This window comes from Theropithecus gelada, chromosome 8 (genome assembly GCF_003255815.1).
Source record: "Theropithecus gelada isolate Dixy chromosome 8, Tgel_1.0, whole genome shotgun sequence".
NCBI classification, from domain to species: domain Eukaryota; kingdom Metazoa; phylum Chordata; class Mammalia; order Primates; family Cercopithecidae; genus Theropithecus; species Theropithecus gelada.
Genome location: NC_037676.1, coordinates 27215262 through 27239987, shown reverse-complemented (window position 1 = coordinate 27239987; position 24726 = coordinate 27215262). Strand labels below are relative to the sequence as shown.

At 39.6% G+C, this 24726-nt stretch overlaps 1 protein-coding gene across 3 annotated transcripts in view; it reads right to left on the bottom strand.

Annotated features, from left to right (window-relative positions):
• FZD3 (frizzled class receptor 3) overlaps positions 1-20825 on the bottom strand; it is a 71390-nt gene extending 50565 nt beyond the window's left edge. The window contains exons 1-3 of one of the 3 annotated variants that reach the window (XM_025394360.1): positions 20688-20825; positions 14746-14784; positions 11524-12056 (exon numbers count right to left, since the gene is read on the bottom strand). In XM_025394360.1, the coding sequence (XP_025250145.1) occupies positions 11524-11712 (189 nt within the window). In that variant the 5' untranslated portion in view covers positions 11713-12056; positions 14746-14784; positions 20688-20825. Of the gene's footprint in view, positions 1-11523; positions 12057-14745; positions 14790-20687 lie in introns of all 3 variants that reach the window. The other 2 variants (XM_025394358.1, XM_025394357.1) reach the window with 2 other exon arrangements.
• Positions 20826-24726: the final 3901 nt, after the last annotated feature.

Below are 24726 nucleotides of genomic sequence, written 5' to 3'. Positions count from 1 at the left end.
TCTCTTTCTTCTTTCAAATTTCCATTCCTGTTACCATAGGAACCTGCTTGCTGACAAGCCTTCAAGCATAGCAACAGCCCAAGCTTAGCAAGGATGTGCAGAGGAGACCCAGTCAAAGGCCAAAATTTGACTCATGAGAATCAGAATTCCAACCTTTGTCACTCTACAAAGGGTCTGGTAACCATAGAAACTGTACCCTATGGGGTTTGGGAGTTTTATGACTAAATTCACTAAATATAAAACCAAACGTGGAATGGTCTTGAAAATTTAAAAATGGCTATTTCAGATCCCTTAGAATGAGAAATTATTCAAAAACAACTTTTTAGAATAACTGTAAGTGACTAAAAATGAGACCTTTTAAAAATCCCCTTTCTGTAACAATAAAATGCCTAATGAGAAAAGGTCCAAACTTTAATAATTATTTTGTATTAAAAAAAAAAAAACTCTAGGTTTGTAAAAATGTCTTTAATCTCATAGATTTATTTTCCTGTTCAAATCTTAATTTTTTTTTTTTTTTTTTTTTGAGACGGAGTCTTGCTCTGTCACCCAGGCTGGAGTGCTGTGGCCGGATCTCAGCTCACTGCAAGCTCCGCCTCCCGGGTTCCCGCCATTCTCCTGCCTCAGCCTCCGGAGTAGCTGGGACTACAGGCGCCCGCCACCTCGCCCGGCTAGTTTTTTTGTATTTTTTAGTAGAGACAGGGTTTCACCGTGTTCGCCAGGATGGTCTCGATCTCCTGACCTCGTGATCCGCCCGTCTCGGCCTCCCAAAGTGCTGGGATTACAGGCTTGAGCCACCGCGCCCGGCCCAAATCTTAATTTTTAAAAATGTTCTGTGATAGCATATTAAATACCTTCCAATACTTTTTCAGTGAGTTTTTTACAGAAATTTCTCATTATCAGAGAAGAATATGTATTTTCATAAGTTAAAGCCAAGTTCCCAGAGAGGTCCATAAATCTGACTCTCCTATGGGAAGTAAACTTTTAATATTTCCAATATCATGGACGGTTCTGAATTAAGTCTCAAAAGATAAAGCTTTACAAACCAAATTTCAATGCATTTAATAATTTAAGACAAATCACTTTATAGTGATTTGTCACACAAGAAAATCAATCAAAAATTTCAGAAGCTGCTATTTTTTGTCCTAAAGTCTGAAATGACTAAATGCAATTTACTACTTGTATGTACCTTTTTGAATTTGGAAGTTTAATTCCTGGCTGGTTTCTCGTCACACCAGGCTTCTTAGGCCACTTTGCTAGATGTTTGTTTAGGGAAAACCACCTAACCTTAACAAAAAATAATAAAGAAAGTAAATCTGTTTGATAACGCACATATTCTAAAGATTAACACCATGAATTCTATAAATGTAATAAAAGAAGTTTCATTTTCTAAAAACCCTATCCATAAAATGTTAATAATTATTGTTATATGGGGGTACATTATACTATTCTCCTAAAATAAAAACTACAGTAAAAAAATCTGTCTTTCAAGGTTCATTTAAATACCATCTGCGATTTGAAGCCTTCCATGACTCCTTCCACGTACGACCATTCTCTCTTTGAATCCCCTTAGCACTTTGCTTTTTTGCAGTATTTACCAAGTTCTTCCCTATATTGTACTTATCCAATCAAAATATACGTAAATACTAAATCTTAGACCCTGCACCAGGAGCTAAGCAAAAAAGGACAGTTTAAAGTTTTTAAAAATAAAATTTGCTAGTTTTACTATTTTAAAAGCATAATGTGTTCCTTACAGGAAAACCAGAAAATGTACATGTACCCTAGAACTTAAAGTATAATTTAAAAAAAAAAAAAGAAGAACATAAAAAACACAAACAAACTACTAATTCAGGAACAACCACTGTTGGTCCTGGTGAAAATCCCACCAGATCACTCACTCTGAATGAACATGCATATATGTTTTTCAACCAAACCAGGATGATACCATACTAATGTTTTGCTATCTACCTTACTTTCTTTTTTCAACCTAACAATGGATCAAGTACAAGAGAATTTTGATAAGCAAAGATGGAGAATATGCATGCAGAAGAAACATGAAAGGCCTAGACATGAGAAAGTTGTGTTGCTTTCTTTGCTTAATTACACCACTTATAAGTAGAAACACATAATGTTGAAGGATTCAAGTCACTTTGACACCCTGGCCCCCCAAAAAAAAGAAAAAGAAAAAAAGTAAAATACTAGTATTCAAAAGTATATGGTAACCTTGGTACTGGAATTACCATCACCATCTCCACCAACCACAGAATTATTTATAACCCTAGGAAATTAAGAGCTTAGGTATAGCACTAAACCGTAATCAATTACTACTGCCACCTCTAAGGGATTTAGGATTTATAAAGTTCATGAATTAATTCAAACATTTATTTAGCAGTTACTATGTGTGAGGTTCTGTGTCGGGTACTAGGCATACAAAGATGAATAAAGACAAGCTCTACTTTCAAGGGGTTAATTCTAGTAGAAGGAATAAAAACGTAAACAATTCCAATATAATAATATACACACAAAAATAGAGGTACATATAAAACACACTGGTGAGTATGGAGGAGAGAGTCACTAACTTCTAGGCATCCCAGGTTTCACAAGGAAATAACAGCCACACCAGGCCTTGAAAATTAAGACATTACCAAATGGGATACTACAAAAGCCTTCCAAGCAGAGATAGCATTTACAGACTTGATAGACTTAAGGAATGCTAAATAAGTAGAAGCCAATTTGTGAATGTCTATTATGCTTTGGATTTGATCCTCTAGGCAAGGATTGGCACTGATGTTTTATTTTGTGTGTGTGTGAGATGGAGTCTCACTCTGTTACCCAGACTGGATGGAGTACAGTGGCACAATCTCCACTCCCTGCAACCTCCGCCTCCTAGGTTTAAGCAATTCTCCTGCCTCAGCCTACCAAGTAACTGGGATTACAGGAGCACACCACCACGCCCGGTTTTTGTTTTTATTTTTTATTTTTTTTGAGACAGAGTCTTGCTCTGTCGCTAGGCTGGAGTGCAGTGGCAGGATATCGGCTCACTGCAACCTCCGCCTCCCAGGTTTAAGCTATTCTCCTGCCTCAGCCTCCCAAGTAGCTGGGACTACAGGCACGTGCCACCATGCCCAGCTAATTTTTGTATTTTTAGTAGAGACAGGGTTTCACCATGTTGGCCAGGCTGGTCTTGATCTCTTGACCTCGTGATCTGCCCGCCTCGGCCTCCCAAAGTGCTGGGATTACAGGTGTAGGTCCACTGCGCCCGGCCAATTTTTGCATTTTTAGTACAGATGGGGTTTCCCCATGTTGGTCAGGCTGGTCTCAAACTCCTGACCTCAGGTGATCCGCCCACCTCAGACTCCCAAAGTGTTGGGATTACAGACGTGAGCCACCGCACCTTGCCAGTGTTATTTAATTATTTATTTTTGAGATGGAGTCTTGCTCCATCGCCCAGGCTGGAGTGCAGTGGCATGATCTCCGCTCACTGCAACCTGTGCCTCCCAGGTTCAAGAAATTCTCCTGTCTCAGCCTCCCGAGTAGCTGGGACTACAGGTGCCCACCACCACGCCCGGCGAATTTTTGTATTTTTAGTAGAGATGGGGTTTCACCATATTGGTCAGGTTGGTCTCCAACTCCTGACCTCAGGTGATCCGCCCGTCTCGGCCTCCCAAAGTCCTCAGATTATAGGCCTGAGCCACCACGCCTGGCCCACTGTTATTTTAAAAAGCAATTTTCACATATCTCGTTTGATCCTCATAACCAATTCCATTCTAATGATGGCACATGGATATTATATTGTTACTGTCCGCAGTTGATAAGTAGCAAAACTTGGGCTTGAACTGCTTTGTCTCTGAATTTCATACTCTTGTCGGTACTAAGATCCCTCATGTATCAATAATTATGAAGGTGTTTCTGTCTCTGTAAAGTAGGTGATGAAAATCATTGAGACAACATTTCCCACCTATCATACTGGTTTAAAACAAACAAACATGACAACATACTATTTTGGTAAAGCTGTGAAGAAACAGATACTCTCACACATTATTAGTGGGAACACAAAATGGTACAACCCCTATAAAGAGGTGTGGCAATATTAAGGAAAGTAACACATACATTTATACTTCTAGGAACCTATCCCAAAAATACACTAGTCAAAATGTGAAAACACACTTGTAAGATTATGTAACAGTAAAAGACCAGAAACACAGTTGTTTCCTGTGTCCATCAACAGGAATTGAACGCATAATACTGTATATCCAACCCAATGGAGTAAAATTTAACTATAAAAAAATAAAGATCATGTCATACTTATGAAGACAGCTATTAAAACAAAACAAAACAAAACAAAACAAAAACAGAAAATACCCAGTGTTAGCCAAGATGTGGAGAAACTGGAATCTTGTGTATTACTGGTGGAAATGTAAAATGGTGCCACCATATGGAAAACACTTTGACAGTTCCTCGAAAAATTAAACATGGAATTAACATACGACCCAGCAATTCCACTTTTGACTACAAACCCCAAATAATTTAAAGCAGGAACTCAGATTGTACATTTATGTTCATAGCAACACTATTCACAATACTCCAATGGTAGAAACAACCGAAGGGTCCACTGATGGATAAATGGATAAGCCAAACATGTTATATACCTACAATGGAATACTATTCAGCCTTAAAAAAAGAAGAAAATTCCAACACATGATACATCGATGAACCTTGAGGATGTTATGCTAAATGAAATAAGCCAGTCACAAAAGGGCAAATACTGTGATTCTTCTTATACAAAATACCAGAGGCAAAGAAAGTAAAATGGTAGTTGCCAGAGACTAGGAAGAAGAAAAAATGGGGACCGATTTGTTATTTAATGAGTGTAGATTTTCAGTTTTGGAAGAAGAGAAAACTCTGGAGATGGAATTGTAATTATGTTACATAACTGTATTATGTATATCTTACCACAATTTTTTAAAATTTTAAAATGAGGAACATCTATAAATGCTACTATGAAATATCCGAAATATATTAAGTGGAAAAAAAAGTAGGGAAAAAAACAGTATAACTGTATCAAAAAAGGTGAAAGAATATATATAGATATATATTAAATAAATATTTTATATAAGTGTTACATTTAAGGTTTTTAAACGGAAGGATAAAAACTTTTTAAAAATGGCTACCTTTAGGTGAAAGGAAAAAGTAAGATAGAGGTGAGAGAGGGATAGAAACTAGACTTCTCTGAATGTACCTTGAAGTATAATTACAAAATAAATGTCATTCCTCAAAATCAAAATAACACGTATGAACCTGTGTACTGTGTTTAACCACATGAAGAAAAAATATTTCGGTGACTTAAAACACAATAATTTCACTGTACATCCTTGCTGATACACATCCCTAAAGAACAAAAAGTATAAAGAAATCTTTGTCCCACGGCCGGGCGCGGTGGCTCAAGCTTGTAATCCCAGCACTTTGGGAGGCCGAGATGGGCGGATCACGAGGTCAGGAGATCGAGACCATCCTGGCTAACCCGGTGAAACCCCGTCTCTACTTAAAAATACAAAAAACTAGCCGGGCGAGGTGGCGGGCGCCTGTAGTCCCAGCTACTCGGGAGGCTGAGGCAGCAGAATAGCGTGAACCCGGGGGGCGGAACTTGCAGTAAGCTGAGATCCAGCCACTGCACTCCAGCCTGCGCGACAGAGCGAGACTCTGTCTCAAAAAAAAAAAAAAAAAAAAGAAATCTTTGTCCCTAAAGGACAAAAAGAAGTATAAAGAAATCTTAAACTGCTTGCTGTAATCATTGTTAGTAATAATATTACTAATATTATTCTGAAAATCTATAATATATGTGTATAATAAACTTGAGTATAAGAGAATAGAGAAACAAAAATGAATTTAAAGATGCTAAATAAAATCCATAGCCAGGCATGGTGGTTCACATCTGTAATTCCAGCACTTTGGGAGGCCAAGGCTGGTGGATAGCTTGAGAACAAAAGTTCGACACCAGACTTGGCAACATGGTGAACCCTGTCTCTACAAACAAACAAACAAAAAACACAAAAATTAGCCAGGCATGGTGGCATGCACCTATAGTCCCAGCTACTCAGGAGGCTGAGGTAGGAGAATTAATTGAGCCTGGGAGATTAGGACTGCAGTGAGCCGTGATTGTGCCACTACACTTCAACCTGGGTGACAGAGCAAGACCCTGTCTCAAAAACAAAACAACATCCTGCAATATTACTTGAATTGCAAGTATCAGTATAAACTTATGATTGACTTTCTCTTAAAAAAAAAGTATTCCCTAGCTGTGTTCATGAAAAGGCCTAAAAATGACTTAGTATCAACAGACTTAGCACCCAGATAGTGATCTCTTAATTCTATCATTTCCAAAATAAAAGGAACCAGTGCTTCCTAGAGAAATTGATGATTCAGGGTTTGATGCGGAATTGTATGAAGTGAGATTGAATCACACCAGAAAGAAAAGAAACTATTAAATATCATTAGGGTGGTGTCAAAAACACTAAGGAGGGCTAGGTGCAGTGGCTCATGCCTGTAATCCCAATGCTTTGGGAAGCCAAGGCAGGAGGATAGCTTGAGGCCAAGAGTTCAAGAGCAGCCTGGGCAACATGGTGAGACCTTGTCTCTACAAAAAAAAAAAGTTCTTTAAAATTAGCCAGGCATGATGGCATGTACCTGTAGTCCCTACTTTGGAGGTTCAGGTAGGGGGATTGTTTGAGCTTAGGAGCTTGAGGCTACAGCGAGCTATGATTGCTCCACTGCACTCCAGCCTGGGTGACAGAGCAAGACCTTGTCTCAAAAATAAAACACTCAGGAGCTACCATGTAGAGGCTCCAACTACCAAACATGGAATATTCTGAGCCTCAATAATCACTGTGATAGATTTAAAACATCAAATATGTTAAAAACAAACAAACAAACAAACAAAAAACAACCTTGAGTTCACAATGAAACTTAAACCAAAAAAAAAAAAAAGAACCCTCACTGGTCACCTTGGATGGATGGTTGGGAATCAACTAATTATTCTAAAAACTAATAAAGGGGGAACACGGAAGCACTTATCCTATCTTTCTTATATAAACTGTACAAGAAAGTAATCCAATAGTCAATGAGAAGCTTCCAAATATTCCAGCTAAGAAATGAAGAAAGGGTAACAGAATTAGAATATCACCATGTTGCAAACCCCTAACAAAACTATTGGTCTAGGAAATCATCAATGGCTGCTAACATTTACAAAAAGAGTAACAACTTAATATTATGCGCTCTTGGCAGGAGTATGTTAGCTACCTATGAAGTATTCCTTCCAAAACAACAATAAAAAACCAAACTGGTGTCAAACCAAGCTTCTACAGTGCCTGTTTACAAAAATAAATGAGACAGAGACATGGTAAACACCACCACAGGGATGCAATCAGCAAAATAAAAACTATGGGAAACTCTATAAGACAAATATATTACAAGAAAAAAGGGGAACAGGAAAGGAAAACCTATAAATTAAAACAGACTTAAGAGACATCAATCAGATGCAATGTATGAACCCTGATTAGAAAAAGCCAATATGAAAAAAAATTGTGGAATATGCAAGAGTAATTTGAACATTAATTTGATACTTGACACTGATAAAGAAATAAAGGTATTGTGTTCATGTATTTTCAAAGAGACCTTACTTTTCAGAGATATATATCAAAATATTTGTGGATTAAATTTTGATATTTGGGATTTGCTTCAAGGTGACCCAGAAGGGCGTGCAGTGATAATGAAACAAGACTAGCTACGAGTTGGTAATGTTTAAGGCTGGATGCTGGATACATGGCATTTCATTATATTATTCTATTTGTATATACTGAACATTACCATAATAAAGTTTTTTAGTAAAAAGCTCAAATTTGAGTTTGGATAACTGGGAGACTGGTTCAAACATACTTGGTTCTTAATGAACCATAAAAGATACAGGATGTTCAGGCTTTTAAGCTCTGTGTTCCTACTAGGATTATTTCACTGCCAGATTCCCATGCTCCCATTATAAGAAAACCTTAAATCATAAAAATATCTTTAATGAGAATGACAAAGGAAAACAGGAAATGGAGGCAAACACAAACCATCCCAGGAATTTTTCCTCTGATTATCCTATAGAGAGGCCTACTTTCCTCTATATACGGGGTGGGGAGGGGCAAGCAATCAGCCTCCCAAAGAGATTAAAGATTGCTCATTCTACACACTAACTGAAATTAAAAAACAGGGTGACAGGCAACAAAGAATAATGCTCTGTATTCACACAGCACTTTAACTTTTCAAAATTCTTTAACATAAATGCCACTTATCTCACTTGATCTTAACAATAACCCTATAAAATGGCAGGAGAAAAAATTTACTTCCTATTGGAAATCAACACAAAGAGGTCTCAAACCTAGTTAGTGACAGAATACAAGTCTTCTATCCCTATTCTAGTGCTTCTTACACTAATCTGTTCCCATCCTAGCCAATTTGGTTCAACTATTCAGTATGAGGAAAAGCCTGCCCAGATCTCTTTTATTACCACTAGAGTCGTAAATACCTGATAATAGGGGGCTCAGTAAAGATTGCTACTGACATTTGTTGATTATTGCTCCATGCTGAACAGTTCCCAAAACTTTTCTTAGCAATTTGGACAGCTCAAAATGGTTTGGAAGGCTCAGAAGTGAGAATTTTTTTTCCTATCAAAAGCTACTCATACCCAGGGGGAAAAGAGAACATCAAGTTAACAACTTAGAAGAATGTAGCATGTATGTTTGTATATTGATGTGCATGTTTTGGAAGGCAGAGATAAAGAAATAAACATATTAGCAAGAATCTTCTTTTCTAACTTAATGGATTGACACTTACCCATCTAAACATGTCCCAATCTCAATAAAAGTATAGAGTATGAACCCTGCAGACACGATGTAAGAAATCCAACTTGATTGTGAATAAAATTTAAAGTAACCCAGATTCTGTTCCCCTCTTTGTGGCTAATCTAGCTTACTGCCCACATACCATTGTGTTCCAGGCACTCATTTTAACTCACAAAACAGTAAAGGAATGGACTCCAACCAGGCGCAGTGGCTCACACCTATAATCGAGCACTTTGGCAGGCCCAAGCAAGTGGATCGCTTCAGCCCAGGAGTTCAAGACCAGCCTGGGCAACATGGCAAAACCTTGTCTCTAAAAAGAATACAAAAAAATTAGCCAGGGGTGGTGGCACACACCTGTAGTCCCAGCTACTTGGGAGGCTGAGGCAGGAGGATCACCAGAGCCTGGGAGGTTGAGGCTGTGGTGAGCCATGACTGCACCATAGCACTCCAGTGTGGGCCACAGAGTGAGAACATGTCTCAAAAAAAAAAAAAAAAAAAAAAAAAAACACAAAAAAAGAAAAAAGGAATGGACTCTAGGCAGGCTTAAAGCCTGGGGCCTGCTGAAAGATGCTACACCTAGGAAACTGTCTTTGAATTCATCCAGTCTCACAGCAAACACTCAAGAATGTGCTGGGTTTGCTCCAATTACTTGTGCCTGCTAAGCTGGTTCCTGGATCAGTAGAGGGATGGAGGTGGAGAGAGTCATCAGCAGCACTGAACAGGCTGTGTTGTCTGCTGAATTTCCACGTCATTTGCTATTAAAGAAATGTTACACTCTCAAACTGTGTTTGATTATTCTTTCAGCCAGTGGCATCACTGTCCTGATATGATAACCATGCAATATGCAACTATTCCCAACATTACTTCAAGTCATTAGAACCTTCTCTTAGAAACTATTACTCACTTAGGTGCTCTCCCTAGAATGTCTGAAATTCAAACAGAGGCAACCCCATTGTCACTGAAATATCTAGACTACCTGTGTATATTTGAGAAGGCAGAGAGGGCCTATCACGCTATCACTATGAATGAATGCCCCATGAACCTACAAGGAGGGATGCAAATTCACTGGAGCAAATATGTGGTGTTTCTAGTACTTCCCTTTAGATGATTTAGAAATGGAATTTGGAATAGAATTAATATTTGCAAATCACCTATTGTGTATGATGCATTGTGCTAGCTACTTTATAAATCTCTTATTTAATCCCAACAGCCCTTCAAGGTATATCATATACTGCCTTTTCACAAATGAAGAAAACAAAGATCAGGAGTTTAAGTAACTCGTCCAAAGTCTTAAACCTACTACATGGCAGGGCCAAAAGTTGAACCCAAGTCAGGACAAGCATCTTTATGACCTGCTTCTTATTAACCTATTTGCTTCCCAAAGGAGTTATGATTTAAAATGATACCAGACATAAAAATGTTTCTAATTCAATTTTCTGTGAGAAATCAATAGCTTTAATACATAGCAAAGACTACTATACCTGGAACCAACTTATTGTATTAAACCAATACCCATTTTTATATATCCTAATCTGATAGCCTATACCAAATCTCTCTCTTCACCCACTTAGACCTCGTGTACTCAGAGGAAAAGCAAAAAATGTTTTGTTCAACATCTACAGCATTTTCAAATATGTGGAATATATAAGATGCCCTCCTTATTTCAAAATATATGAATAATAATCTTACAAATTTTCTCAGACTTAGGTTTTTCGATTTTACTATAAAATGAAGAATTCTAAAACATAGGCTTCCATTTGCTGAAAGCGCTATGGAAACAGGCTGAAGTCTAATGTATCAAGCATTCCCTCTAAATTATATTAGGTAGCCTCACTAATATGAGAATATGAACAAATGGTAAAAGCTATCACTTACAGAATACTTACTATGTGCCAAGTACTATACATGGATTTTCACTTTGTACCTTACAGAAGTCTCTAAGTTACAAGCAAAGAAACTATGGTGAGAAAGTGGTGAGAAAGTTCATATAACGTGGCCAAAGTATACAGTTAGAAAGTGGTAGATGTAGAATTCAAACAGGTTTGTCTACCTCAAAGTCTATTTTTAATACCACCACTGCTTACTGCCTCCCAGTTCTTATCTGGTATATATATATCCCTGTCCTCAATTCTAAAACCATTATAGATATAAATACCCTTATTTAAACCTATTATTAACTATATCAATTAATGTGTCCACAGTTTGTAAATTTGAAATAGTTTCTAAATTAAAATAATTAAGAACTGTCTGAAGAATTACCATTAAAAAAATTCAAATAAGGCAGCAAACTTTCATAAAATTCTGAGAGATCAAGAACAGATAATTCGCATTGACAAAAAATTTTTCACTGCTTGGGAGTTATTCTTAAATTTTAAACTTCTGAATGGCTATTATCTCCCATGTTCTGGTATTTCAAATTTCTTTATAAAAGTATAATGTCTAAAATATAACAGTTACATTCACCAAATGTGAATTCTTCAATCTATTAGAGTCTGAAGCAAAACATACAAATTTTTAAATGTGTAAGACATAATTTAAAATAGCATATTATTTTCCTGTTGTTTATCAAACACATTCATTAGATTGGCTGATGGGACAACACAAGAGTCATTCACTAAGATACATCAAAGAATAGACCAAGTCTTACCTCCATTGCTAAAGCTGCTGTCTGTTGGTCATAATGATTCAGAAGATTAGGCATGAAGGTAGTATTATAAGGCAAATCTTGGCACATCCTCAAGGTAATAGGTTCACAAGAAAACAAACTGTGCCCACCTATATGCCCCACGAACACAGTCAAGGGCCAAAAAGAGAAGACAATCCAAGTCATAGCCATCCTTCCTGGGTCTGAACGAGATTCGGATGATCAGGCCTACTCAATATGTATTTTAGATGTTTATACACCTGCAGGTCTCAGCTCGAAGATACTTCTTCTATATCTTACTGTTAAGTTCTTCAAACAGTTAAATACTCTTCGCACCGTCAGAGGTTTGTTAGCTTGGTCTCACAAAAGGCGTTTGTTTTTGGTTTCACAATATGGGAAAATGACATCATCTTGTCTCTTCTTTTCATTTTATTACATGGGGCACATTTGGCCAACATATCAAGTTGATCAACCACATTCCCAAACCACAGATTCCATCTTAGGAGAAGAGCTATTTCTTCCTTCGACTGAAATATCTGGAAAGCATTATTTTAAAAAAATGGGAGAAATTAGTCATTTGCTCTCAAAGTATTATGCACTTGACATTAATAATCTTTGATGAGAGATATTACACTGACCTAATAGTTAACAATATGTGGGTACTTTATAAAGATATAATTTTTCTACTTTATCATTTATGCTATAGCTACACTAAAATGATTCTTAAACAGCATTTAAATGCAAATTTCATTTCTTCCCTCAGTTGCTTATATAACACATGGTTTAACTTCTCATCTATAATGGCAATTTTTCATCAGTCACAATATATAATTGATTCATTTTGAAAAATTCTTATGCTATTGTCTTGAATTTTATTTAAAATATAAACATTATGCTTATAACCTAAATTATTGAACTTAAAATTTTATGTGTTTTAATCTTTAACAGTATATTTTTGCATTAACTGATGTAGCAGAAGACATCTGTGAAAGTGGTCTGAAAAATAAGTCAAAAGATACAGATTCAAGTCTCTTGCTAGCTGTGTGAATGTAAACATACCACTTAACTTCTATGCACCCAGAATTTTTCTTCTTGAAAATGATTCCAATACCACCTCGCTCACAGGGATGATATGAGTGAATCATTAAGACAAGGAACGCAAAGGTACTTTATAAATGGTAAAGCAGTATTAAACATTAGACATTTTAATCACTGAATTAGTTTATACAAATGCTACCTCTATCAACCAATACTGAACTGACGTATAGAAGGTTCTAAAATACTAGGAAATTTTCACAGTATTACATTATATTTTAGATAGTACAAAAATTTAACAACACAGATGTAGCACTAAGAAATATTTCATCAACGAATGGTCATTACACATAGCCATGCTGCACAGAGAATAGAAATCGTCCCTAAAAAGTCACAGCAGAAATAAGAATAATTCCCAGTTATTGTTTCCACGGAGCTTTAGAATTTCTAACTTGTATGTACTTCTCCAGGGGCAAACTTATGTGTGATTCTCAATTGGAGCTGAGAGGGTGTGGGTGGAGTGGAAGGCAGGTCTGGTATGAAAAAGGCATATTCTAAGCTATCACATTTCGATTTGGTTTAGTAACGATGTTAACTTTGCTTTTATTTCAATTTGTTTCATATGCATTGGATAGTTTTATGTTTGTTGTGGAGAGCCTAGGTTGGGAAAAGATGAGAAATTCAGGTTCAGAAATTCTCAAAGCCCCAGATTAACAGGACAACTCAAATACTAGCACCTATAATAACTTAGATTGTGGGACCCGGAACTGCTTTGGCTTAAGCGGGGAAAGAAACTATCCTTTGTGCATTAACTATCAATGATTGGGAACTCTATGTCCCAAGCTTCAGTTACCAGACAGAAAACTATTTGGAGAAAGTAAAACAATGGCTGAATCTTCCCAATTTCTCCCTCTAGCAGATGGTCTTGACTAACGGAAGGGAAAAGTGTATGGTCCCTAGAATTAGGAAACTAAGGTTAAAAGTAAACCCTGCTCAAAAAGCCCCAAAGCTCCTCATGTTCTACATCAGAAATTTCTGAAACGGATTCTTGGCCTGCCATATTTTTTTTCTCCCCACAAATGTGGAGGTCTGCCTATAGAAAACTGATACTGGGCTGGGCGGGGTGGCTCATGCCTGTAATCCCAGCACTTTGGGAGGCTGAGGCAGGTGGATCACGAGGTCAGGAGTTCGAGACCAGCCTGGCCAACATAGTGAAACCCCGTCTCTATTAAAACAAAAAAGTAGCCGGACATGGTGGCAGGCGCCTGTAGTCCCAGATACTCGGGAGGCTGAGGTAGGAGAACTGCTTGAACCTGGGAGGCTCCGGTTGCAGTGGGCTGAGATTGCGCCATTGCACTCCAGCCTGGGTAACAAGAGCGAAACTCCGTCACAAAAAAAAGAAAAGAAAACTGATATTAACCATAGTTAAAAACATATTTATCTTAATTACCATGCAGCACAGTAACAACTATGCATATCATTAAATACATCAAATAACTGTTGAAAGTTTTATTTGATTGTAGTATTAAAACATCCATGTAAGTTCAGTCTTTGTTGTTTATTGCTTATGCAGCATATTCATCTGCCTGCAACTAAAAAAAAATTAAAGGGAACATTACTCCCTATTGAATATGTATATAGTAACACCAAGAATTTCAAAAATTTCATTTAAACTAATCTATTTTTCAAGCAGGTAGGGGTTTCAAATCAATGGTTCAAAGAATACTACCACATAAAACCTGAGGAAGAAACTGAGCAATATCTCATTCAGCTTTTAAAACTAGCTGATATGTCCCCCTACATTCTGCCTACTCCATCTATTTTACCTGGTTTCCTCTTTTATTCCTTTTGCCTCACTTGCAAGTAAAGTATCCCACCTTCTTATAAAAGTGCTTCCTTATGTACTATGACATTCACATTACCATGTACCAAGATGCTTTTGTAAAATCTACTGTTCAGCTGTGAAAGGACAATAATCTTGATACAGAAAGACTGTAGTTTATGATTATTAAAAGAAGGGAAAAAACAGCAGTGGAATTCAGTGAGACAAAAAGAAAACAGGCAAAGTACAGGTGTTAAAGAATTTTCATTTCCCCCAAAATAGCCGTTCTCTAATCTTAAAGTGTAGCAGATTCATGGATTCTCCCAGAAATCTGAATCCTGGAGAATGATATGCATTCTAATGATTACCTCAGGTTACAAGTGCTCCATGTCAGGTCTTGAGAAATGCTATCCTAGAACAGAATAATTAAAAAGAATAAAGGTATCATTTATATAATTATATACATAAAATGAATTTTAAAAATAAAAGCAGATAGGGGATAACATTTTAATAGAAACATAAGCAAAAGACATAAATTTACAAAAGAAAGTAGCCAAGAAACATATGAAAAGATATTCAACTTCACTAATAAAAAATAGAAATGTGAGATAAGATTTTTGCCAATCAGATGGGAAAAAACAATAATGATAGAACATAGTAAAGGGTGGGAGTACAGGGTAAAGAACACCTTCAACATTTCAACATTTTCAAATGCTAATAGTAAACTAGTTGGTACTTTAAAAAAAAAGGGGGGGCTACTTACATCAAAAGCCCTTAAAATGTACACAATTTCATCCAGCAAATCTATCTTATAATTTATTCTAAGTAAACACATAAGTACACATGATGCACAACCAAAATATTAGTGTAACACTGTTTATAACAATTAAAAAAAAAAACAAACCTAAAAGTTGGAAACAACCTGAATGTCTACCAATAAGAAATTGGTTAAATAAATTATGGTATAAACACATGATGGAATATTATATAGTTACTAAAAATGATGAGCATAAACCTGTATTTGTGGATATGGTAAGACAGTAACAATAAATAAAAAATAAAATTTAGGCCGGGCGTGGTGGCTCAAGCCTGTAATCCCAGCACTTTGGGAGGCCGAGACGGGCGGATCACGAGGTCAGGAGATCGAGATCATCCTGGCTAACCCGGTGAAACCCCGTCTCTACTAAAAAAAAAAAAAAAACACAAAAAACTAGCTGGGCGAGGTGGCGGCGCCTGTAGTCCCAGCTGCTCGGGAGGCTGAGGCAGGAGAATGGCGTGAACCCGGGAGGCGGAGCTTGCAGTGAACTGAGATCCGGCCACTGCACTCCAGCCCGGGCGACAGAGCGAGACTCTGTCTCAAAAAAAAATAAATAAATAAAATAAAATAAAATAAAATTTAAAAGCAGTTTACAAAACAGTATATGTATATAGCTCATTTTGTCAGAAAAAATATACGTACACGTAATATAGTAAAACTATTTCGATTGTTTAAAAATAAAATATTAAATGCTTTATGGAATTTTGTTAAAGAACCTATCATGCATTATTTTGTGTATGAAGTAATTAACTCTGCTCAATCTATAAATGTGTGCTGACTAGCTGACAAGAAAAACTACTAGTGAAATGACTGGTTTATTGACTACTAATTAAGCAACAAGCCAAGGAACACGTTACTGCTCTACCGTACCTAGTAAGAAAAGCAAATCAGTGATGATCAATATAGTAAGAGTCAAAATCTGATTTTCAATACTAAAAAAATCAGATAACCAATCAACTGAATCAAATGGTATGCACAACTTAAAAACATTCCTGGCTGGGCACAGCGGCTCACGCCTGTAATCCAAGCATTTTGGGAGGTGAAGGCGGGCCGATCACTTGAGGCCAGGAGTTTGAGACCAGCCTGGCCAACATGGCAAAAACCTGTCTCTACTAAAAATACAAAAAGTAGCTGGCTTGCACCTGTAGTCCCAGCTACTCAGGAAGGGCTCGAGAATTGCTTCAACGTGGGAGGCGGAGGTTGCAGTGAGCAGAGACTGTACTACTGCACTCCAGCCTGGGTGACAAAGTGAGACCCTGTCTCAAAAAAATTAAATAAAATAAAAAAATTAAAACTTTTGATAAACATTCCAAATAATATGTCTTCAATAATATAATGAATTATCTGCTTTAATCACAATCATGTGAGCATGCCATTTTTCCTAAGGTAGGGTCATCCATGGAAAAGCTGTAAGTTGAAGTTCCAGATTTGCAGGACATAGTAAAGATTCTGGCCAAAGAGATCCTATCCAAATGTAGCAAGTCATTAAAGGTTAAGAGTTGTTTGGGGCGTTCTTATTGATATTATCTTCTTTTTTTATTATAAGAAACTGCAGTATATCAACTGGAAAAACAAAGGGGGGACCTACTAGATTAACATAATTGGAGTGAGCAGCTTCAGGGGTGAGGGCCCTGCAAAAAGTGAATGCTATGCAACAGTTGCTCATGCCCTTTGTAGGGGAAAAGAGACACATTCACTTCTCCATAGAGCAATACAGAATATCTGGAAAACTGATTTCAGACTAAGTTACTTGGTTAACATTCCATCAGAAAACAAAAAGGACTAGATACTTTAAAGTTTACACATTTCTATTTTTATGAATGTACAACATTAGGAATTTATATTTCCCAACCATTATTTATCAGGTTTCTTTTGATGACAAAAAGTCTTTAAAATAAAATAAACTAAGTATTTCTCCTGAAAGACAGCAATAAAGGGAAGGGATTCCAATCTTGGAAGACCATCTTCCCAGGCTGGCTGCAAAATCAGACCCAAAGAACTCGGTGGGAAATGCAGGAGGTGGCAACTGGGAAGAGGAACGCAGACTGAATCCCAGAAGAAAGGATGATGAGAGAAGTGGGCCCTAAGGGTTTGTCAAAGGGGTTCTGCAACAAAAGATTATGTTCAGCAACTCTATTCCAATTTACACTTTCTCTACAGATAGGGCTCCATTTCATTGTTCTGTTGAGAATTCATTTTCTTGACACCTGATAAATGCAGGTAACATTTTGCATTTCAACTTGAGAAAGATCATCTAAAGGTTGTCTCAAGAAGTAAATGCTGGTTACACAGTGCCTACAGAGGGAACAGGAGGAATATTCTTTGTCTTTTTTCAGACACGTTTTCAAGAACGCATTGCAAAGATTAGCAGTAACTATCTCTAAATAACAGTTCCTTCTCTTAAGAAAATTATTGTCTTGTTAGACAAAATATACACTCAGCGAACACTCATTGCTCAAATGGTACTTTCCTTTTCTTAAAGTCTATATAGTCTTTGGCCCTTTGCCTACTGGTTGCTACAAGAAAGTTTATATAGCTTCATATTTAATTCACAGGACCTAGATTCCTACTAATCTCAGAGAATCTCTTTTCTGAACTTTCCTACTTCATCTAATGTTTAAAGTCCATTTGTCATCATCTACTGATTACAACAAATAACTTAATCTTCCAATGTGTTAAGTGATTAAGGCTTAAAACACACACACACACACACACACACACGCACACAGAGGAAAAGTAAATCCATCTAGGTTCAAAATTTAAATGAATGGTAGGCATCAAAGTTCAGTCCAATTTAGAAATTATTAATTACTAAGACTAAAGAAGACAGAAGATCTTTAAAAATTGACCTGAAAATAAAACTGAAAAGTTAAGAGACAGATAGATTCTGGACTTTAAAATGGGCTGAAATTTCAGTCCAGCTTCTCTTAAATCTGCTATCAAAAAATTCTCTAATACCAAGTCCCTGCTTTCCATCCCCCTTAACAAGGCTTTGACTACGGAATTATTTTAATGAGATAAAATCTGGGGACCAGGATTTGGTTTTCAGGTCCACTAGCCTAGTTATATTCATCTCAAACTTAATGTGCAATACACTCCTTGAATATACCGAACTGTCAATAGTTCCCAACATGATGAACTGGAAAGCAAAAAGAGGAAATTGATTTTTTGACATAGTAGGTAAAACTCTTTCCTAGCCAGCAAGAAGCTGTTACACTTCACTTGTTCCTAGCATTATAGAAATATCACTACTGAAAATCTAATTTCTTTCCTCGAGACTACCACAAATTTTCCTCCAATCTATGCTGAATAATTTATCCAGTACATATTTTCAAAATCATTCTTTTTATTTTTGTGCACAGCTGCAGTTTTAATTATGCATAATTCTAGAATTCTGGGGATAGGAAAAAAAAAACCCAAAAACTTCAGGCCAAAACCGCTCAAAGAAGTGGTACGAATTGTTTCCTACTATCTGTCTCTGAAGGAAAAGAAAGTCAACAGCAGCTTAACATCAACAAACTCACATACTCAGAAAAAGTTTTGAATATAAAATCTTAGAGTTTCACTATCAAACTAATATGAAATTTAAGTTTGTTTCCTGGGAAACAGACAACTTATTGTGAGTAAAAAACTCCTCTCTCCTTCCCCAGTGATAAAGCTTTCACTTTGTTCTATACAAAGAAAGAATGTGCACTTTGCTATTAAATTCCCTTAGCCCTCTCTACTTCAAATATCTCAATCACGGAACTCCCAAGAAATATCCACCTGAATGCTCAAAGCACAAAATAAAGCTCAGAAGCATAGAGTAGCTAGGATGAGGAAACGGCTCATTGTCCTTCTTCTCCTTTTATAAATGGGACGCTTTTACAGATTTAGGAGAAATGGAGATACAGAATTTTAGTAGTGGATGAGGGAAAAAGGATAGGAGGAAAGAGAGGGCAGAATGATAGGCTTTACCCGTAATTTACTTATTTTCCTAACAGTTTCAAACAATGGGGTGGGACGGGGATATAGTAGAAGGGCTGCCTCTTAGTTATACTTTATCTTCAGCTCTATCCTTCCAGCCCCGCCCAGTCAAGCTCTTACACCTCTTTCCTAGGCTCTCCGACTCTGATTTTTTTTTTTTAATCTTTGTGGGTTTTCTTTTTTTCTGGAGGAAAAAGATAGTATTGATTTGTTTAATAGTAAAGACGGAAAGCATTATCTTCAGGAGTAACCACTTCTTAATAATAGAACTAAGGATTTCTATTCCTTTTCCAGACTAAAATGCAGGAACGGCACCAGCACACCACCAAGGGCTAAAGGAGGATGAGGGAAGGAGGTAACATCCCCAGGGGTAGTCAGGTCTTTGTTTCCTTGCTCATATCATACTGGCTTTACAAAGTAACTCAATTCCCAGCAATACGCATTCCCTATCAGAATTACTTCTCTAAGATGAAGCTGTGTCTGAACACTTTCCCATAGCAGTAACTGATGTGGCTGCTCTTCTGTACTGCTGCTGCATCTCCCTCAATCCAGACAGGGACCAAAATTCAAAGAGTCATTCTACACTGGGCAAACCGCCGAACCTCCTTCATGGGGCCGATCTCTCTAAATCTGAAGTCTACTCCTCTGCCTCAATTCATGGCACGTGCTTTTGTTCTTAAAAACAAAGCCAAGAAAAGCCCCCTTGGCTTATCTTACAACAGAGGGATCGAACTCAAGACTCCTAGGATGTAAAACACCTCTAGGAAAATGTTTACATGTCTTGAAAGGACACAAGGCTCCTTAACCTTGCAGGCTATTTCACAACAGCTTGATTTCAGATGCGGACCCTCGGGCATCCAGCAGTGGCCACCCCACGGCAAACCCACAGCCCGCGGAGGAGGCAGCCAGGGGAAGCTGGCGGAAGGGAGCAAGGATTTTGCAAACTGACGGAACGGCGGGGAAACTTTCAGGCGTGGGCAGGCAAAGGTGGGCCCGAAGCTGACCCGAGCCGGGGCCGGGAGCCTGGCGGCGCGCGCTTCGGGCTGCAGGGAGCCACCGGCGCATTGTCCTCCGCCCACGCCCCCCGGCGCCCCGCGCTGCCGCCGGCTCCGGCCAGGCCCCTCTCCCAGCCGCGCAGGGTCTGGGCCGGGGTGGAGGCGAGAGAACCGCGGTCCACACTCGCACAGGTTGCCGAGCGCGGGCTCAGGGCGGACAGGGTTAACCGTCTCCAGGGGCAGCTCCCCCGTCAGCCCTCAGCCCCAAACTAGGCGTCCCCGAGGCCCCCTGCCGCCACCGCGGGCCCAGGCCCCCGCTCCGCCGCCCGCCACAGCCCGGTGCCCAAGGCTTTTGTTGTGGCCGCGACGAGAGGAACGATCCCTAAGGAGGAGGCGCCGGGCTGCTGCTGGCTCCTCGGCGCGGGCTGAGGCGGAGCAGCAGGCAGCCGCGCGGCGCGTCCGCGGGCTCCACACTCGCTGCTCCCTCTCCCGCTGCCCCGGCCCAGGGGCCCACACGCTTCGGGGGGCTCACCTCAGACCCCGGCGTCTGGCTCCAAAGCGGTGGGGGCTGCACCGCCAGCCGAGGGCAGCCGCGCGTCCCTCAGGTACCCCGAGCGGCGGAGGACCGCCGGCGCGCGCCTTCCAGCGACAGCGAGCTTTCGCGAGCGCCAGGGCGCGCGGCCCGGGGAGCGAGCGCACGAGCGCGCGCGCACGCACGGGGCAGGCGCACTGAGCACGCTCGGCCGAAAGCTCCCTGCCGGAGCCTGGGCATACCGGGCTGGCCCGGCGTGTCTCGTTGTTCTCTGCCTCTCGCCCTGATTGACGTCTGGAGCTGCCCTGCTCCGGCGTGCTGGTTCCCAGCCCCGGAGGCGCTAATCTGAGATGCACTCGGGTGCCTCCTGGCAATGCACTCCCTCCCCTGATAACACGCGAGCGCGGAGGTGTGATTGCAGGACCACCTACATCTGGTCTGAGAACCAGAGGTGCCGACCTCCGGACCTGGGGATTTGGGGTGCTCAAGAGGCAGATGCCCGGATGCTGAGGGTGGAATGGGGTGCAGGAGCTCTGGCCTGCTACAGAGCTCCACGCGAAACAGCATGGCAGACAGGCTACTCGCCCGGGATAGTTCATAGCCTCTTGGCCAAGCCCTTTGGAAACAGGTGGAGCTGGTCGTTACTGGTGCGCGCCCCAATTTTTGCTCCTTAGGAAATGTTTCTCCTCTCCTTTTCTACATAATTGGCTTTAAAGCTGAAAGAATTCTTAAAGATCGTCTAAATTGAACCTCTCATTTTTCAGACGAGGAAAAGATCGCCCCAAAAGGTTAGATGATTTACCTAAAGCCATGCAGCGTTTTAACAACAGGGCCTGGATTCATCCCAACCTGTTGTTGGGATGAAAAGAAAAGGGCTGTTTTTCTTTTCACTGCACCGTTTAACCGTTTCTTTCTCTTCTTTTTTTGTTCCTCGTGAACCTAGATTGCATGGGCATCATTTTGTTCATTCGGTAGCACATAGAACTTAAAGAAATTGAACAATGTGAATGGACTTAGCACTATTAGAATTGTACACTTAAATATGGTTACAATGGTGCGTTTACGTTGTGTGTGTTTTACAGTTATTTTTAGAAAGGCGCTTGATACGTGTTAAGTAAATGTTTAAGAGTATTGAACTTAGACCTAGTGTTTCACATCAGAAGGTAAGCTGTGTGAACAGGCATGATAAATGAGATCTGAAATGACAGTTTCAGTTTCTCTAATAAGTAAATACTTATGCAGTAAACAATGTTTAAAATAATATTGATTCTTAGGTTGATTCTAGGCAGGGCAGTGTATCCTCTGGAGCCAGCGGTGCCTCTGTGGAGAGTGAGTGAGGGGGCAGATAGTGTGGGGGAAATCTGTGTGTATCAGATCCCTTGTAGCGCTGTGCGAGGTGCATTTTTATTCAATTTAGCCACCATCCTGTAAAGACTGTCAGGAATGGGACACATCATAGCTCAACATCGGGAGGTGGGAATGATGTAGAAATGATCACCACTGTATCAGCATGACTAAATCTCAGAAAAAGAACATTGAGTGGGGTGGGGGGGACACAAGATATATAAGTGATTATGCCTCTTTAGAAAAAAAAACAAACTAGCAATACTATACAATGTCTATGAGGGCAAACATACATATAATAAAAGCATAAAAATGGACAGAAAGGCTGCACACCAATTTCGTGACAATGACTACCTCTAGGCAGGCAGGGAAGGGAATGAGACCTGGGAATGAGACAAAAGAAGCTTCTCCTGTATCTGTGAAATACACACAAATGTAACATTTTTTTTAAATCTCCGTGGAGAATCAAGGGTGTTTCTTATGAAAGTGTCCAAACTTTTCTTTATGTTCGAAATGTCCCCCTTAAAAGTAATTAATATTTGGGGCTGAGTGAGGTGGTTCAGGCCTATAATCCCAGCATTTTGGGAAGCCGAGGAGAGAGGATCGCTTGAGCCCGGAGTTGGAGACCAGCCTGGGGAACATAGCAAGATCCTGTCTTTACAAAAATAAAAATTAAAAAAATTAGCCTGGGAGGATTGCTTGAGCCCAGTAGTTCAAACTGTAGTGAGCTATGGTTGTGCCCCTACACTGCGGCCTGGGCAACAAAGCCATCCCTGTCTCTTAAAAATAAATAAATAAATAAAAAGTAATGTTGCAGTGTCAGACATTGAGAACTCACTGTGAACACAGACAGTGTGGACGGTGTGGCTCAGGTTCTTTTGGGAGGACAGTAGTCTGATGATGAGGTGCAGGACAACAAGAGGCCCAGAAGGTGTTGGTTGAGAGGCAAGAAGAAAGAGATCTTCTTTTCAGGAATGAAAATATTCAAATCCAACAGGGCTAAAGGAGATGCTCTCTATGATCCCATCTCTCTTTCATTCCATGTTGTAACCACAAATACGAAGTCTTTAATGAGCGGGAACTTCATAGAGAGACACAGCACTCCCCACATTGTTAAAACTGGTCTCTTTCTGGATGAACCCGTTTTGAAACCATAAAAGCTAACTGGTAATACATGGTAATTTAGTATTGCATCTAAGTACCTCCCCCAGGCCACCCCCTCACCACCCCTTTCCCCAAGGCTTTGTTTATTCATTTAGGTACAACCTGGTCATGTGGAAAAAATCCCTAGGCTGGAATTCAAACAACGTAGGTTCTAATTTCAGTTTGGCCACTTACTGATCCATTTTAATCTAAGGAAAGCAACAACTTCTATGAGCTTCACTTTTTCTTTTCAAACTGGAGATACACAAATGCTGCCTATTTAAAAACTATAAAACAGGTCAGGCACAGTGGCTCACTCCTGTAATCCCAGCACTTTGGGAGGCCGAGACGGGCAGATCACCTGAGGTCAGGAGTTTGAAACCAGCCTGGCCAACATGGTGAAACCCTGTCTCCCCTAAAAATACAAAAAAAATTAGCCGGGCATGGTGGCAAATGGTTGTAATCCCAGCTACTCAGGCGGCTGAGGCAGGAGAATCGCTTGAACCTGAGAGGCAGAGGTTGCAGTGACCTGAGATCGCACCAATGCACTCCAGCCTGGGCAATAAGAGCAAAACTCCGTCCCCTAAAAAATAAAAATAAAAACTATAAAACACAACAGAAACACAGGGTTTGTACATTTAAGTCGGAGAATGCCTTCTTATTGGTTTTGGGAAACAAAGATAGTGAGGAAAGTCTTTTTTGCTGTTGTTTTGTTTTGCTTTTTGTTGTTGTTCACTGCTGCTTATAAGACCTGATTTACATTGACCAAAGGACCTCTGTTCCGGAATTTTGAACTTTTTGGTATCCTCCAGCACTTGTTCATAACTCTATAACAGCTGTTAACCGTGGGAGCCTTCCATTAGGTATTTGTATATTGCACTTTCCAGTCTTCCTTTTTAGATTTCTTTTTTATCCTTGTATTCTCATTTCGCTTCTTATTACAAGACAGGCGCTCAATAAATTTAATGAATTGGACAGGATTCTAAGAGATCCCAAATTTAGTTATTCTTATTAGGGCGTGCCATCTGCTGGTTCCCTGGTGTATCTGTCAGTCAGCCTGAATTCTATAATCCAATAAATTGAAATTTGCATTTAAGCATTTGTGTGTCTGTGTGTTGGGCAATTCCTCCTGGCCCCATCCTTCCACTTCCTGTTGCAGGTGCTATTATTTCATTGAACCAGTCTCGAATTCTTCTTCCTCCAACCCTCTGTTTACCTGTTGGCCACTCTTAAAACCTGGCACAGTGGAGCCTGCATTTCGCAGCTCCGGAGTGACCAGGACAATGTGACTGGGCATGCTCCGTAGGTAGGTAGGGCTGATTTGGGACACACTACGTCTTGAATGAAGGTTTTCAACGCTGCTTGTTTCAGGATTCGACGCATCTTCATTCTCGGGTTATATTGAGACATTGCAGTCCTTCCCACGCTCTCGGCCGCCACACTTGTTAATTTTATCCCCGTGCCCAATTTTGTAGCCAGCCCTCCTGGATCTCGCGGCCAATCAAGAGCCCACACATTGTTGCCTAAGAGACCCCGGATGCCAGCGACGGGA